Source organism: Mchenga conophoros, linkage group LG7, assembly GCF_057382185.1.
Source record: "Mchenga conophoros isolate Kocher_MC1m ecotype Shallow Benthic linkage group LG7, M_conophoros_male_GT1.1, whole genome shotgun sequence".
Lineage (NCBI taxonomy): Eukaryota > Metazoa > Chordata > Actinopteri > Cichliformes > Cichlidae > Mchenga > Mchenga conophoros.
The window spans coordinates 40,936,169-40,951,770 of record NC_140532.1 but is presented as its reverse complement, the minus strand read 5'-3'; the positions used below and the strand labels follow the sequence as shown (position 1 = coordinate 40,951,770).

Here is a 15,602-nt window from a genome sequence, read left to right as displayed (position 1 = left end):
ACCATCAATACATAACATTCATGGTCATTTTTCGGCACGGTACTGGACAATAACATGAAGAATCACAATGAAAGAATGCAGAATTAAAAGTATAACAAAGTATAAGGTTGAAGAAATGTTTTGTGAGTTGAAAAACTCAGTAACTAAAATAGTTTTGTCACAACAACTAAAAGACAGGCCAGTAGCCATAAATAGAACAATGCTTTGTTTGGGTTTTGAGCCTGGTTCTGCTTCCCGTTAAAAGGGAGTTTTTCCTTCCCAATGTCACAAAAGTGATTTCTAATAGTGGGTCATACGATCCTGTTCTTATTGTTCTTATCTTCAACGCTATGCTCTTCTGTTGTATGTTAGTTGCCCCTTGGGGATAAATGAAGTCTTTCTGATTCTGATTGTTGGGATTTTCTCTGAATGTATTATTGTAGGATCTACCTTAAAATGTAAGGTGCCTTGAGGTGACTTTTGTTGTGATTTGGAATTCTATAAATACAATTTAAACTGAATTACAAATGAAGTGATCACATTTTTACAATAGTTGTACTGCTAAGCTTAATGTTTTTTTTAATGATCTAAGTTTGTTTTAGTTAAGTTTAAGATACTGACATATGCACATAATTTACACACACACACACACACACACACACACACACACACACACACACATATATATATATATATATATATATATATATATATATATATATATATATATATACACACATATACATATACACACACACACACACACAAATGTTTGGTTTTCAACATTTTACAAAAAAAGGTCATTTCTAACTGTAGGTAATTTGTCAGGCCTGTGAAATCTGAACATATTTGTTTTACAGAAGGAACACGGGTCAAGGTCATAGGAGAATACTTTTACTGCCTGGCTCTGATGTACAATCAATAAAAAAACAGATCCCAAGAGCCCAGCAGCTTATTTTACTCTCTCTTTCTATTTTTCTTCCTTCTACCTCCCTTTTCAACCCTACCTTCTTATTCTCACTTCCACTTTGATCTCAGCTGATCTCATGCTATGTTTTAAAAAGAAAATGCATGAATCTGTACCATGTTCTCCAAGGTCGTGGAAAAAGCTTCTCACGATCTCTGCTCTTTGAGGAGCTCACACCCAAAGTGGATGGCCCCACCTACTGGCTGCAGCACACAGTGCCGGCTCTAAGGCGCAGACTTCCTCACTCCAAATTCAATTAGCTAAATGGCAGGCTGAATTAGGCTAAATGCAGAGTAAGCCTGCTCAAATGAGCATAGCTGTTGAAAACTGAGGGGCTAATAATCTGCCACAATTACATCTGAGCACTCACATGAAAAAAATATCAAATTTAATCATCTTAATAATCATGCAGTTCAGGAGGAAATTCAACTGCACATTCATGGTGAAAACTGCAACTAATATCTGCTCAAGTGTAAGGTTTTAAATGTGTGTTTGTGACAGAAGAGTATATTAAAAAAAAATATAATGATAATGGAAAGGTAAAGAGTGAAAAATTATTGGGGCTTTTTGTCCGTGTGTCAAAGGTAGAGATTTTTGAAATGCTTCCTTAGGGCAATTTTAAAATACGCCCAGACACAGAGCAGAAGAATAAACGGCATAATCATAAAAGAAGATTAAAAAAACAGATGCAGACCCACCTGAACATATTCTGATCGGTCCTCTGCTGGCTTCATGTGGCTGAAAAGAGAATAATGAAGAAGGACAAGAGGAGAAAAGAAAGATTAAAGACATAAAATGCTCAGGATTGTAATAACAGGGGGGGAAGCCTATAAACCTTTGATACACACAATCGTGGCTTTGTGTTTGATCTGCTCTTCTAACAGGTGCAGCACATGTTAACACACAAAAGGTCTGCCTGTATTCCCACAACAGCAGCACGCTCTCCAGTGAGTAAAACACTATTGCAGCGCAGCTTCAAGGAAAATAGAGAGATAACAAATCCCACTGAGCATCTAAGGTTGCTAAATATGGAGCTGGCCTCTTAAATCTCAGAGGCACCATAACTCACGCTTTAACACTCATGATGGATCCCTATCATGTGTCAAAACTCACTGTGCTGCAGTCCTGGGAGCCTCAGTGTGGGCACTAGTGTGCAGATACGGTGCAGTGGCAAGCAAAAGGGGCAATTACACTCCCAGACAAGTTTTAAGATCACTCAGCACAGCTCCCACTTGCATGAAGGGTCTCACAGGGCCCAGAGCAAAGCTGTGTTATACATGACTACAGAGAGGTCAGATCAAAGGCCCCTATCATGGTAGTAGGCTTGGGAATGTTAATAGGTCCCACAGTAGAGGAGCGCCACAGTGCCACAGCCACAGTTGCTTCTATGCTTTTAACCCTGATTTTCTTTTTTAATATTGTATAAGTATAGAATATTTTAATGCATAACTATGCATCTGATAACACTAGCGAGAACAAATATTACCCCGGATTTACATAAAATTCAGAAGCAGTAGTCTGTTTTAAATATGTATATGCTCTTTTCCAACACTTTCAAAAAAATCTCACAGCTGTGTATGTGCATGTTTTTCATGTCACGTCTAGTGGAAAAGCCTGAAAAGTTTATAAAGGAGGATGCAACTTAAGGTCCCACTCAGTGCCCTGAAACTGATAATAAAGTGCATAGAAGACTAAAAAGAAAGCTTTCCTGGAATTTTTGAATTCATTAGAGATAATCTGCCTGCAACATTGTACCTCATCTACTGGATAATATACTTCATTAAAACTCAGTCTCACAGTTCTCCTGCTGCTACCTCAAGTTGCCCTCAACTTACTCAAGGATGAGGACAGTGGGTTATGTACTCTATTAAACTGACTTCTCACTTGATAAACACTAGACACGCTGAAAAAAATGTCTTGCTGATGATTTCATTGCGTAGTTCATAAAATCTCAGAAAGTTAAGGAAAAACATCTGCTGTCATGCAACACAATCCAACTGTCTGACCAACAGTCCACAACTAAAGAAAATGACATTGGAAAGCCAGCATCTGTGCTGTTACGAGGATGTATTAGCATATTTGACATGGCTAACTTGCACAGCTGTGATTTGATGAATTGCACTGTTGATGATATAACACATGCTGTCATCTTTTCAGAGACTGTCTTGCTTATTTCAGCTACACAGTGTCAAGGCATATTCCGCATCTATTCAAACAGCATGGCTAAGCAATAAAGTAATCCATGTGCTAAAGTCACCCATCACCCAGTGAAGATGTTTGGCATGTATACCAAACAAAGTGCAGCAAATGTGGCCCCAAACTGCTGAGCAGCTGAAACCTTTTATCAAGTGAGAATAGGAAACAGTTCTCTTTTTAAAGCTGCAGAAATTTGTCTCGTCAGTTCTGAAACATGCTAAACATGATCCGATTTTAAGGCACTGCATTATCATTTCATTTGCAATTTAAACAGTCTCGACTTATTTGGAAATGAGGTTATCCTGTACTTGTTTTAGATGCAGCCATAACAGCATGAGTGACAACATGAGTAGATGCTGAATGTCCATGTTTTGTTGCTTGAGAGACAATGACACAGAGGACCTGTATCTGCCAGCTGCCCAGAAACAAGATGACAACATTTCATTCTTAGCAGAATCCCAAAGTACCACACACTACCAACACTGAGAATCAACTGAAAAAGGTTTTCCAGTAAAGCTGGGAAATACGAGTAAAGAGCTGCACTGTGGACAGGCCGTGGAAGGGAAATGGACGGTCAGGCTGAGCGATGGAAAGACCTGTAATTTAGGGTTGAACTGACACAGGAGGGAGAACTCTTTGATGTGCCTATACTGAAGTTGGAGTACACTATATAGAGCTGCATTTCCCACGGTCCCTCGGCTAGAACTAATGGGTTGATAGTGCACGCTCACACACACACACGAGCCCCCGCGTGCCAGCATAACCACAGCCAACAAGCACGCGCTCACATACACACGCAGTGCAAATCCCACTCTAACACGAGACACGCACTGACATGCCATGGGAAAGTTACGAGAACATGAGATCGGTTGAAGTCTTAGTACATTTCCCCAAACTCTTCTTCAACTTTTGGCTTTGTTGATAAATTATGAAACGCATGCAATAAGCCCACAAAAATCTTATTTCACTTGGGTTCTTGTGCGTAAGAACAAATCAATGCGAGAAAAAAAATCATAAAACTAGGAGTTTCCCAGCAGAATTCAATCGATAAAAAAGAATCGATGTTACCCACAGAATTTAATGAATCCTGTTATATTCCCACTTCACGTGCATCGCTTCGGATAAGTCCTGTCTACAGCAAAGTCTGCACAAAGCGAATTTGCAGTTTAACCCGCAGATCTGCGCCCTCTGGCTTACTCAAAGAACACAACCAGACTAGAGGTGCTCGGCCTTAATTAAGGCTCCCTTCCTCCATCATTTGTTCAGTTTTTCTGTGCTGGAACATGACCATACGCGAGGCTGTGGTATGATTAGTTTATAAAACACAGAATAAATTGGGTAGACCTAGTACATGTAGCAGGTGAACAAATAGCTACAAACACTGTGGTTTTAAAAATGAAAGATATAAAAAAAAGATCACCTGTAGATGCTGTCAGACTCCTGGTTTTTTGTTTCTGCAACGTCTGTCGCCTCTCTGGACTCCTCTTTTGGCTCTAAACCATGACCTGCATGCGCCTCATCATTCTCTTTGCTAAGGGGAGGTGACGAGTTCTCTTTCTCGGGGTTCGAGTCTGCACCTGCCTCGGTGACGCCTTGCTTGTCGCAAATCTTTGGCTGAAGTTCTGCGCCGCAGCCATCAGATGGCGGCAGATCTACACTTGAAGATGTAGGCCCAGAGGCGACGTTTGAGGTTTCGGGTTTTTTACTTTCACTATCAGGTTCAAGCAGTGCATGGGGCCGAGTATCAGTGTTAATTACATCCTCAGCCTCTTTGGCATCTTTGAGTCTCAGTGAGCTCTGGTCCCCTGCAGGACGCTGGCTTTGACTTCTGTTGATCTTGTCTTTAGCCTTCTTACTGCTGCTCGGGCATCCTGGGTACATGAGTGTGAGAGAGAAAGCATGTTATTTAGCATGTTAAATATTTCCCCATATAAGCCCAAAAGTTCAGCCAGCCTGGAGAGATGATGGTAACTTCTGCTGCATTTACCTTTGGCGCTCTTGTCCTTCTTCCTCGTCAGAAGACGTGGTAGCGTGCCCACGTGTGTATAGCTCTCACTGGAGCGGACATAGCTGGCAGTGCGGGGACGCATGGCCCCCAGGTCATCCACAGTCGCCTCAGCAACCGGAGTTAGGACTGTGCAACCATCAGTGTCATCTGCTCCTGCTCCAGACTTTGATTTAGAGGACTTGGAAGGTGATTTCTCAGTGGAGCGGCGAAAACTGAGGTTGGTTAGGCTGCCAAACCATTTGAAACCTTGAGAGAAAGACAATTAAAGAAGAGCGAGTGTTCAGGTTGTGATCTTGGTCGCTTCTTTTTTCATCTAGTCTCCTTTTTTTCTGCTCTTACTTTAAATACACCGTGGAAAAATGCTTGTACCTCAGTCTATGTTAACAGGCATTTATGGTGAGATGCAACTGTTTAAAACAATGAAAGCTCTTTATAGTTGCAAAAGAGATATAAAGATCATTACTGAGGACAAGGCGGGTGTGAGAATTTCAGAATTATAGGACAGTAATGAGACTGGCAGTGGTGATGTCAAGCAGGAATCTCCGTGGACTACGATGTTTGTGGTACTGTGATCTGTGGTGACAGTTGGGAGGAGGTGGAAGAGACCCTGGACAGGGGGAGGTATGCGCTGAAGAGAAGAGAAATGAAAGTCAGGCAGGTGGAAAAGTGAAGCTGCAAGGAGGTGGCAACCATCCAAAGCAAATGACAGTGCACAAGAGAGGTCAAAAGAAGAGAGCGCAGGCTGGGTGGAGTGGGTGGAAACAAGTCTCAGAGGAGATTTGTGAGAGAAGAGTGACATCAAGAGGGAAAAGAAAGGTTTACAAGATGGTAGTGAGATCTGCTATCATGTATTGTTTGGAGACGACGGTACTAATCAAACAAATACAGGCGCAGCTGGAAGTGGATACTTGGAGTGGCCAGGTGGGACAGGATTATAAAAGAGTAAAATCAGAGGGACAGCTCAGGTTGGGCAGTTTGGAGATAAAGTTAGAGAAGCGAGGTTGGACATGTGCTGAGGAGGGATTGCGAATGTATTGGACAAAGGATGTGGGATATGGAGTTGCCAGGTAGGACGAAAAGAGGAAGACCACGGAGCAGGTTTATGGATGCAGTGAAGGAGGACGTGCAGAGGGTTGGTGTGACAGAAGAAGATGCTAGGGACAGAGTGAAACAAGTATGCTGGGGTGACCTTTCACAGTAGCACCCACAAGAATAGGAAGAAAGACAGTAAGCAGATTTAGATTGCAGTGCATCTAAAACCTTTGATTCATATTTATTCTTTTCGCTCATTTAAGTAAGTTGTTTTTGTAGTGTTAAGTAGTTTAATTAGACAACACCGCTATAAAAAATCTGACCCTCAAATTGCTGAAGCTTCTTAAAATGGAAAAGAAGAAAAGAAGAGTAGCCTTTGTAAATCTTGTCAAAACATACAAATTACTACCCAAAGGTACAATTCTAGTGACATATCTAGTCACAGCAATATTGTAAGTTGATAAAAATATATTGTATTCTTTTCCCGCTTGTTCTGCTTTCTTTGCATTTATCTGCAGCTTTGAACTGAATGCTATTTATATAGCTGTGCTTTTGTTTCTGCTTGGCTGAATATGTGCCAATTTCAAGAGGCACTGAGGGGACTTTTACCCTCTTCTTTGCATTTTGCTGCCACAAATTTGCCTTTGTGCAGAAATGTCCACACGCTTTTTTTTTTAATCTTTCCGAGAAGCAGAGATATAAAAGGACTGCGTTTAAAATGACATTTTAATATAAGAACATGTATGCATACAGTATTAAAATAAAGTAAATAAGGTATTTATCTTACCTGACTGCTTTAACAAAAGCAGACAAAAAATATTTGAAGTAGACTTTATTTGTTGTGGTGCTGATTTTTTTTACATGTCACTATTGTCACATTATCACCAGAACAATGTTTGATCTTCAGATCTGAACTGAACTGCTTACTATACAGTTTAACCGCCCTCCAAATAGATTCAAACAAACACACATGCTACTCACTTAGTTTCCGTAGGCTCATGTTGTAGCTCAGTTTCAATCTGCTCACAAATGGATCATCTGAGAAAGGTTTCTGTAAAAAGCTGAGGAGAACCAGGCAGGGAGGATAACTTCTTGTCGAAGAGAAGAACCTCGATATGAACCGCAGTTCCTCTCTGCGGGTGATACTGCAAACACTTTGTTTATGTGACAAGCAGCCAGAGACTGAGAAGAGTGACAGGGCAGGGCAGACCTGACACTTCCTGTGTAAGGCTGAGAGCACCGGTGGTTAAAGGAAATGAAAAGCCAAGATGAGATGGCAAGCCTTAACGGGGTAAGATAAAGAGATGAATATGCGAAACGTGCGAGGGTGGCTTTTGGCCGGAATGAAAAGGTGTTGACAGATTAGAAAGCGTGCCAGTGGAAACTAGGAGGGGTGCAAAGTGTTCAACGCAGATGGCATTTTGCCTCATTCAAATAAAAAGCTGGTTGTAAACTCGTTCAGAGGTAATAATCGCTATCACTTTTCAATATCTCTGATTATCAGAATAAGAGTCCTTTGATCTTCCTGCTGCAGCTGTAAACGTTTGATGAGTCATTTCAAATCTCTTATGGTGACACTTCTGCATGAGGAAGATCTTTTAAAGGTTTGACTTTTAAGGAAAGAATAAAATTAAGATTTGTATTAAACGCTTTGTCTCGTGTCGTCGTGTGAGCCCTAGCAGTTATGACAAGAGCAGAGTTGGAAGTCAGGTGGCATTGCTGGAGCCACAAAGTCGACTCAAAAAGTAGGGCAGGGTCAGCGCAGGTGTATGGTTGTATGGTTTGTACCATATCTGTCTCATGCTAGGAATAGATGTTGGTTTTACTTAACCACGACCAGGCCTTGTTTTAATTACCTAACACGGACGTGCTTTTACTGGAAGTGATAAATGTTCAAAAAAATAAATACAGTCCCTTTATTTTTTTAAAGCTAATTTTTTTCTGTTTTTCTATATAGTAGTTTATATGTTTTATTATTATTATTTAATCAAATAATAAAGAAAACAAATCCCTAAAATGTGAAATTTACAATTTGATTTCACGTATTATTTATATTTCTTTATGTGTACGAACTTATAAAAAATAAGATAACATCTTTATTAGTAATGTGATTTATTGTGTCAAATTTCAATAAAGATGCTTCTTTATTAACATAAATGAATCATGGAGACTATAGCGTGAAGTGTGCTACTCTAAATGGAATTTAGAATGAGAGACAAGCTTTTGTGCTCTTTCAGTTCCTGTTAAGGCGTTGTGTGCAGCTTCTAAAAAAGATGCGTTTCATCTTCCTGTCAGCATTAAACCACACCAGTATTAGAAACCGTGAACAGTGAAGGCACATAGCAGAATGAAACTGCACTGCATGCGAAACACCCAAACAGTCCTTTTATTAAAGATAACATTAGTGGCCTGAACCAGATATAATGCTAACACCTTTTTAATGTGTTTATCATTCTGAGATAAAGGAGAAGCAAAGGTTTGTGGTCTATTTTTTTCTTCTGTTTTTCACCCAAAGTTCCACTGAAGATATTTCACACTTAAGAAAATAAATGGATGTTTTAACTGTTCAGGGTTGTGATAGGGGAGTCTGTCTCAGACAAAATATTTTGTCAAAGAAGTCGACCCCTGGAGCAATTTTGAACTCATCAGCAAAGGAAATTCTGATGCTAAATTATACAGAAGTACTTAGACAGAGCTCCTCCCCTATCCTTAATTGTCACCCGAATGGCAACACAAGCCAACTGTAAAACGCACTTTGCTTGTATCTTATAAATTCCTCATCACAAATTCCTAGGAGTCATTAAGACAACCGATGACTCAGAGTGGCTCATAAAAAACACGGGATTGTTGTGCAATTACCAGCTTAATGGTTTGTTGCATCCCATCAGACGTACACTTCATATCTCATATAATCCTTCTTGTAACTTAAAACGTGTGTTTCAAGCATGTACAGCGCTTCCTTCAGCAGCCTACAAACTGCAGCAAATGACTGCTGATCACTGCTCTGCAACCCAGTGTGGAGGTAGATGAAGTAAAGTGAGAAATGTGACATAGTGCGGTAAACGCGCACACGCGCACCCTGAAGTAATCGCGAGTTTCATTTTGAACTTTGTGTTCTAGGCTGGTTTTCAGCAGAAGTAATTTGCCGAAGTGATTGACTGTGCGGTTGTGTTTGACTGTGTGCATGTGTGTGTTGAACCCTCTGCGTGTGTAGCTTTAATTTCAACTTGATGAAAAACAAGCCTTCAATAATTCAGCTCTCTGCTTCCTCATACAGTGACAAATATCAGTCACTTTGAGGCAAGGCCGCACTGTCACACACACAGAAGCATATACGCGCGCACACACACACACACACACACACACACACACACACACACACACACACACACACACGCACACACACAGGCTGCAGTGAGACAGAAAGTCTGAACAGCTGAAAATAGAAGAACAGTCATCTAGGCTGAAGTCCTTTCCTTTTTGTTAGATGTTATTTAGATATGTGGTGTAATAAGTACTGTATTTTCAGTCCTTTATTAGGATCACGTTAAACCACATAATACTCATTTTTAGAATTGTAGATACCAATAACAGCTGAAACTGATTTCATTTTGGTAAAAATTAGGTCAAAATCACACTCAATCAATCAGTCAATCAATCAATAAAAACTTTATATTACACACAATTTCTTATGGATTGTTTTCAAACTTCAGAAAAAGAAGAAAAAGAAGTGAAATCTGTCAGTATGACTCTTTGGATTTAAACTGTAAGAAATAAATTTGTGAAACTGCAGAGAAAGTTCTGTCAAAACCGAAAGTTTTTGGGTAATTCAGAGAACCACTGTGAGCCTACTGTCAAAAACATTAGCTTCTATAGAAGGTAGTGAAAAAAACCAAAACCAGGTTTATTCTATTTGCTTTATTAATTTGGTGTAGCATGGATGGTCATGGGGGAAGGTAGGTGCAAAATGTGGGGAAATATAGTTAAAAATCCATCCAGTGGGCTGGATTGGAGCCATTGCTGGGCCAATTCTGCCCCCTGGCACAATGTTTGACACCCCTACTCTAGTTGATCTTGCTATCCGATTTCGTGTGGATGTTTATTGCTAAGTATTCTGTGTCCAGAGCTTTTACTGAATACAGGTAGCTTCACAACAGTGTCATTATAAATAGAAGTCCATAAATCTGTAGAAATGCATCAGTAAAATGTATCTGTAGTCTGACTTTGTGGCACCACACAGGGCACTATGTCATGTCTCACATTGTCACATCACATTTGGAGAAACTCTTCTGTCAGTAAATTGAAGCGAATTATGGAATAGCTTACCATGAAAATGCTATAGATTTTCTACTTTTAAAGCACTGCAACCGCTTGTTATGTTGCCCTTTTTTTTCATTATGCTTGTTCTACATTTCCAAACATCGTGTATTTGTTGTCCTTGTGTTGTCTCCAGAGGCTGGAAAGGCAAGATGTAGCATACCAATAGCAGTATATCTTATGCTAAATTTAAGCTCTCTCTTTATGTTCTGTGGGCGTGAAACCTTGTCTCGTGCTTCCTTCCTCCTTTGTGTGATGGACTCCACTTTCATTGTCAAACACCCAGCCTGTCACTTATCACTGTATACTATCTAATAAAAACAGAAATGCTGCAGAATACAATAATCATAAAATAAAGTGAGGGTGGCCAAGAAAAGGGTCAAGACGACAGTGTTTTAGATTGGGCTGTCATCAGGTTTGGCACTTTGCTGTATTGATGTGGCCTCTATTTGTCACAACATAAGGGAGGCCGAGAGCTGAATTATTGAAGTCTTGTTTGTCATCAGGGTGAAATTAAAGCCAAACACTGCACAGTTGCACACCTTCATCCTGCCGCACATGGATCCATCCTTTGCTGCATTTGTGAGGACCCATACCAGAGATCACTTTTTTAAGGACCCCTTTTTTTAATTGTAAAGAATCTGAATAATTTGTGTAACATTTGTTGTGGGATTTTCTATGAAAGCCATTTTTGTTCACTGATTACATTAATGATCCTTCTACAGGATGAATAAGAAACAATAGCTGAGAATTCATGAATGGAGAGTGAAATAAATGGATAGAAATGTGAAGTGACTTTAACACCTGAATTTGAATAAATCAGTATGCACCACCTAAAAGGTGGCATTCATTGAAAAAGAATTCGGTACATTTGAATTCTAATGTGTTTTATTATTTTTTTGTCATTGTTAAAATGATGTCACTATATGTCCACTTGAAGATGAATAAAAGTAGTAGCTTCACGCCAAACCTAAGCAAACATAACCTGTGTCCAGACAAATTTTTTATTCTTTCATCGCCTTTTATTTACCACTTTATTTTTAGAGTATTGACCTGTTTTTATATTTCCACAGTATGTGCTCAGAGATGGTTGGGCTCCAGGATACCTTTAAGCAGCAAAAGCTGTCTGTTCAGATCTACGTCGGTACATATGAAACAATTTACTTTGAAGAGCCAAGGCAGACTTGGACAGATGCTACATCAATATAAAAATGTCACAGTTAAATCATCAGTGAAGACCGCTGCAGCATAAGTTCACCAGCATTTATGATTCAAGTCAGTAGACTCTGAGCTTAATAAACCCTTAGAAGCAACTACTCTGGGAGTCGTGACGCCATGACCTTATAGTCAGGTCTTTGTTTTGTCTCAGCTGTGACAAACTGTCATGTGAAAGTTTGTGTATTCTTCCATCCATCCATCTGTTTTCTTCATTACTTGTGCGATTCAGGGCAAAGTGGATTCACATAATACTAAAGTCTGTCACTGTGTGTTATAGACTGTAGGGGGCGCCAAAGACAGTTTCATTAGAATTGGAATTTCACATGAAAAGAAAACCACCTCTAAGGGACCCACAACTCTATTGCAAAACGTACAGCCAAACATTTACTTTAATGCATATCTGTTGTCATGGTTATATTTGTGTACTTCTCGAAAATTAAAGCTGTATTTGTTTACCTAATTTAAATCTGCTGTCTTGAAGGACTATGAAACGAGGCACACTTTTATTAGACCAGAATAAAAAGTTAATGAGCGCACGAGATGTGTTAGTGGTTGCAGTGACATTTAAACGGAATGAAATTAAATTGATTTCTCTGTGTTACTGTTGCACCAACTCCACAGATACAGGGCTGGGAAAAATGATACATTTGAGGCAAATTTAATTTGAATGTAAGTAAATTAAATGTAACAGGAATGTAAAAAGTGTTGTTTAGTGGCCTTATCAGCAAAATGGCAAGAGTCAATAAACAGACATGATAGGACAGATGTAATGATGATGCTTACCTACCCGACACCTGGTGTTGGTCCAGTTTCTGTGTCATTCCCTTTGTGGTTTGGCAGACAAGTCAAGAGGCCTGTGTGTGTGTGTGTGTGTGTGTGTGTGTGTGTGTGTGTGTGTGTGTGTGTGTGTGTGTGTGTGTGTGTGTACACAACTCTTTAATGATTCCAGCCAGCTGAAGGTGACTCATCTGCAGCAGGTGCAGCTTCCATAGTAACACCCTGGTGAGGCTGAATGACAAGATGTAGACACTCGCTCCTGAGTGTAAGCTGCAATTTATTTGATATACTATACCTCTGATCTTTTACTCTTTTTATATTTTGCTGTATATTTATGGTAGTAGTACTGCCTATTAGTTTATTACCAAAGATGAAGTTAATTGGTATCAAAAACAGCTTCCCTTAAGTTTTCAGACTCTACGGCCTCTGCCAGGGATGTGTTGACTCGTTAAAAAGCTTCTTCCACCACCTTGCAATGTCCCCATTGAGCAGCCTCTGTTCCTCTTTCCAACTCTACCTTGAATCAAGCCCTGATTTCCCTTCTTGAGTTGTCTAACAGTTTGCCAGAAGCTTTGCCAGAAGCTCCTTGAAGCCAGTCAAGTCCTGACCTTCCTAAATTCCTCTCACACATGAAGCCACTGCAGTTTGCCCTCACTACCTGTTTGGGTATACCAGGTTTATTAGGTCTGCAGTTTAGCTTGCTATGAGTGAGCTGGATCCAACTCACCCCTAGGTGCTGATCAGTTGATAGCTCTGCACCTTAAGGTGCCAAGTTGTCACCAAGTTGTTTCATAGATAGATAGATAGCAAAACATGGCTTTAGATCAAGCAGGCTCCCAGTCAGACCGCTCACCCTTGATAACCCCTCTCCAGGATTCTCCATCTTCTAACCTCTTGTAGGATCACATCTAAAGACTCCAAGGGGGAGGAAGAGCATAGGCAAAGTCAACAGTGAGCATTTTGCCCTCTGCAACTTAAAGTCACTTAGAGACAATCCTCTATATCTAGAGAAAAGGCTCCAAAATGGCAGCATTTGTGAGTGTCCCCACTTCTCACCACAGCCATAAATATATCTTGCATTAGCTCTCCTTCCTTCCTGACCACAAAGGTCAGATCAGGGAACCAGTCGGCAGTGCACAAGGTTACAAAGGAGGTCTCTGTCTTTGTCTGTCACTGAGCTCTCAATCATAATGTGCCTTGCTAGTTTTTTTCACCTCGTTAGTCTGACTCTGGGTTGAAATTCATCAACAAAGCAAAACATGGCTTTAGTAAGACCTACTGCAGAAGCAACTAACTCAAAGGTGGCTTTAGATACTATGGCAGGTACTGAGGCCCAGCTGTGCAAGATACAGTCATGAAATCTGGTTGTGTTGAGATCAAAATAAAGGTTGAATTTAAAGATTGGTGTGGTCTGGCACAGAGTAAAAGAGAAAAAAGCACAAGGGCAAGACAGCCATTCACACATCTATTCTATGTGCTTGCACTATATTCACACATGTAGCTACCTTCATGAATCTATTGTATAAACATTAAATGTAACATTTTATTAAATGTAATATATAGTGTTAAGCAGTTATATATAGCAGCCATAATCCTCAGTAAATCTAAAGAAATGCTTGTTTATAGTATGTAGCATGTATAATATATGTGTTCTTCTAAAATGGTTTTACATGCTAGAATAAGCCGGTCAATAAGCTACAATGTTCAATGGAATATTTGCAACAGCAGCAGTGGGAGCAGCTGCAGGTTACGGACATATATTTAACTATACTGAGGAGCAGAGTTAGTGTTCCTGGGCCATCTTTGGCCCACGACCAAGTTAACCCTAGCAGTCGGGATTAAGTAGGATGGATGTTTCCTGAGCTTGTTGGTATCTCAGACTGCAGACACTCAGCTCTAAAGCTCTTGTGCCAGAACACTCTTTAGAGGCTGAATGGTTTATAACTGCAGGACAACAAACAGTAGTAACCACATAAATGTTCCTGCACTATTACTCCATCAGCCTAACTGTGTTTATAATATGAAATGCTTTGGCACATTTTACAGTAAATTGACACCATACTTTTTCCATCATGTAGTATCAGCAATAAACCACTAGAGGACTGCAAAACACAGATATGAAATATGAAAATATGCTCATAAATGAGAGCACACTTGTACAGAGTTCAGGTAAGGGAAGAGCTACATTGAATGCACAGTTGTTTGTTAGTATTAAGTATGAAATGCTTTAATATGCATTTAGTCTGAATGGAGTGACATTAATGAAAAAGGTTAAGAACACTACTTAATGTCATTATGTCAACGTTATGGAACCGAGGTCACAAGGCACTGTTTTCTCTTAATTTATGACCGTTTACATTATTATATTATTATATGCCGATTATAATACTGTTTTTTAATAAGCAACAGCAGTGGTCAAGGTCAAAGCAAGTTTAAAGCAATCCACAGTAAAATTGTAACTGGTTTGATAAGATGATAATTTTCGGACAAACTGTCTAACACGAAGGGATCTTGATAATTACCGAGATTCAATCTTAGATTGGTGTCCCAGGGGAAAAGTTTAAGTACAGATGGTTCACTGGCTGAATAATCTGTATCAAATTCTTGGCATCACGTCACTCAGACATGCTGTTTGCTTTCATTGTAGCTTAAATCCCCCGCTGCTTCAGATGGAGCAAAGGCGTTACATGGTTGTTACACAAACAAGGAGAGAGACCTTGCAGAGCTGTTACACAAACAACACAGAAAAGGAGCCAAAACTGAATTCTCATGTGTACTGATTCTCTGCAAGGGATCTGAGGACAAGGTGATCAGCACCACGGACAGCAGTCCAGAGGGGGAAGTATGCAGGAAACACTGAAAATTGTACGAAAACACTTGGAAATCCCAGTGAAGTCTAGTGCATGAGTGAAAATGTAGCATTTCATAATTGCATAATAACTGTAATGTTTTTCTTACAGAAAATTCTACTGGACATTTCAACAACATTTGCTTGGCTAGTTTGTTGGTTGGTTTATCTTTTTGGACAGTTGGGCTTTTTTATGGACAGTATAGGAGAAATAAAAGGTTGCATGTATGATGTTGTCGGGTCGGTCCCTTTAATGTTAA

The 15,602-nt window shown here is 39.8% G+C and overlaps 1 protein-coding gene across 2 annotated transcripts in view; it reads right to left on the bottom strand.

Moving 5' to 3' along the window:
* sh2d3ca (SH2 domain containing 3Ca) overlaps positions 1–7,327 on the bottom strand; it is a 53,626-nt gene extending 46,299 nt beyond the window's left edge. For both annotated transcript variants that reach the window (XM_085279266.1, XM_085279267.1), the window contains exons 1-4: positions 7,164–7,327; positions 5,130–5,396; positions 4,563–5,013; positions 1,645–1,684 (exon numbers count right to left, since the gene is read on the bottom strand). In XM_085279266.1, the coding sequence (XP_085135392.1) occupies positions 1,645–1,684; positions 4,563–5,013; positions 5,130–5,396; positions 7,164–7,182 (777 nt within the window). In that variant the 5' untranslated portion in view covers positions 7,183–7,327. The remainder of the gene's footprint in view (positions 1–1,644; positions 1,685–4,562; positions 5,014–5,129; positions 5,397–7,163) is intronic.
* Between the last annotated feature and the right edge of the window lie 8,275 nt (positions 7,328–15,602).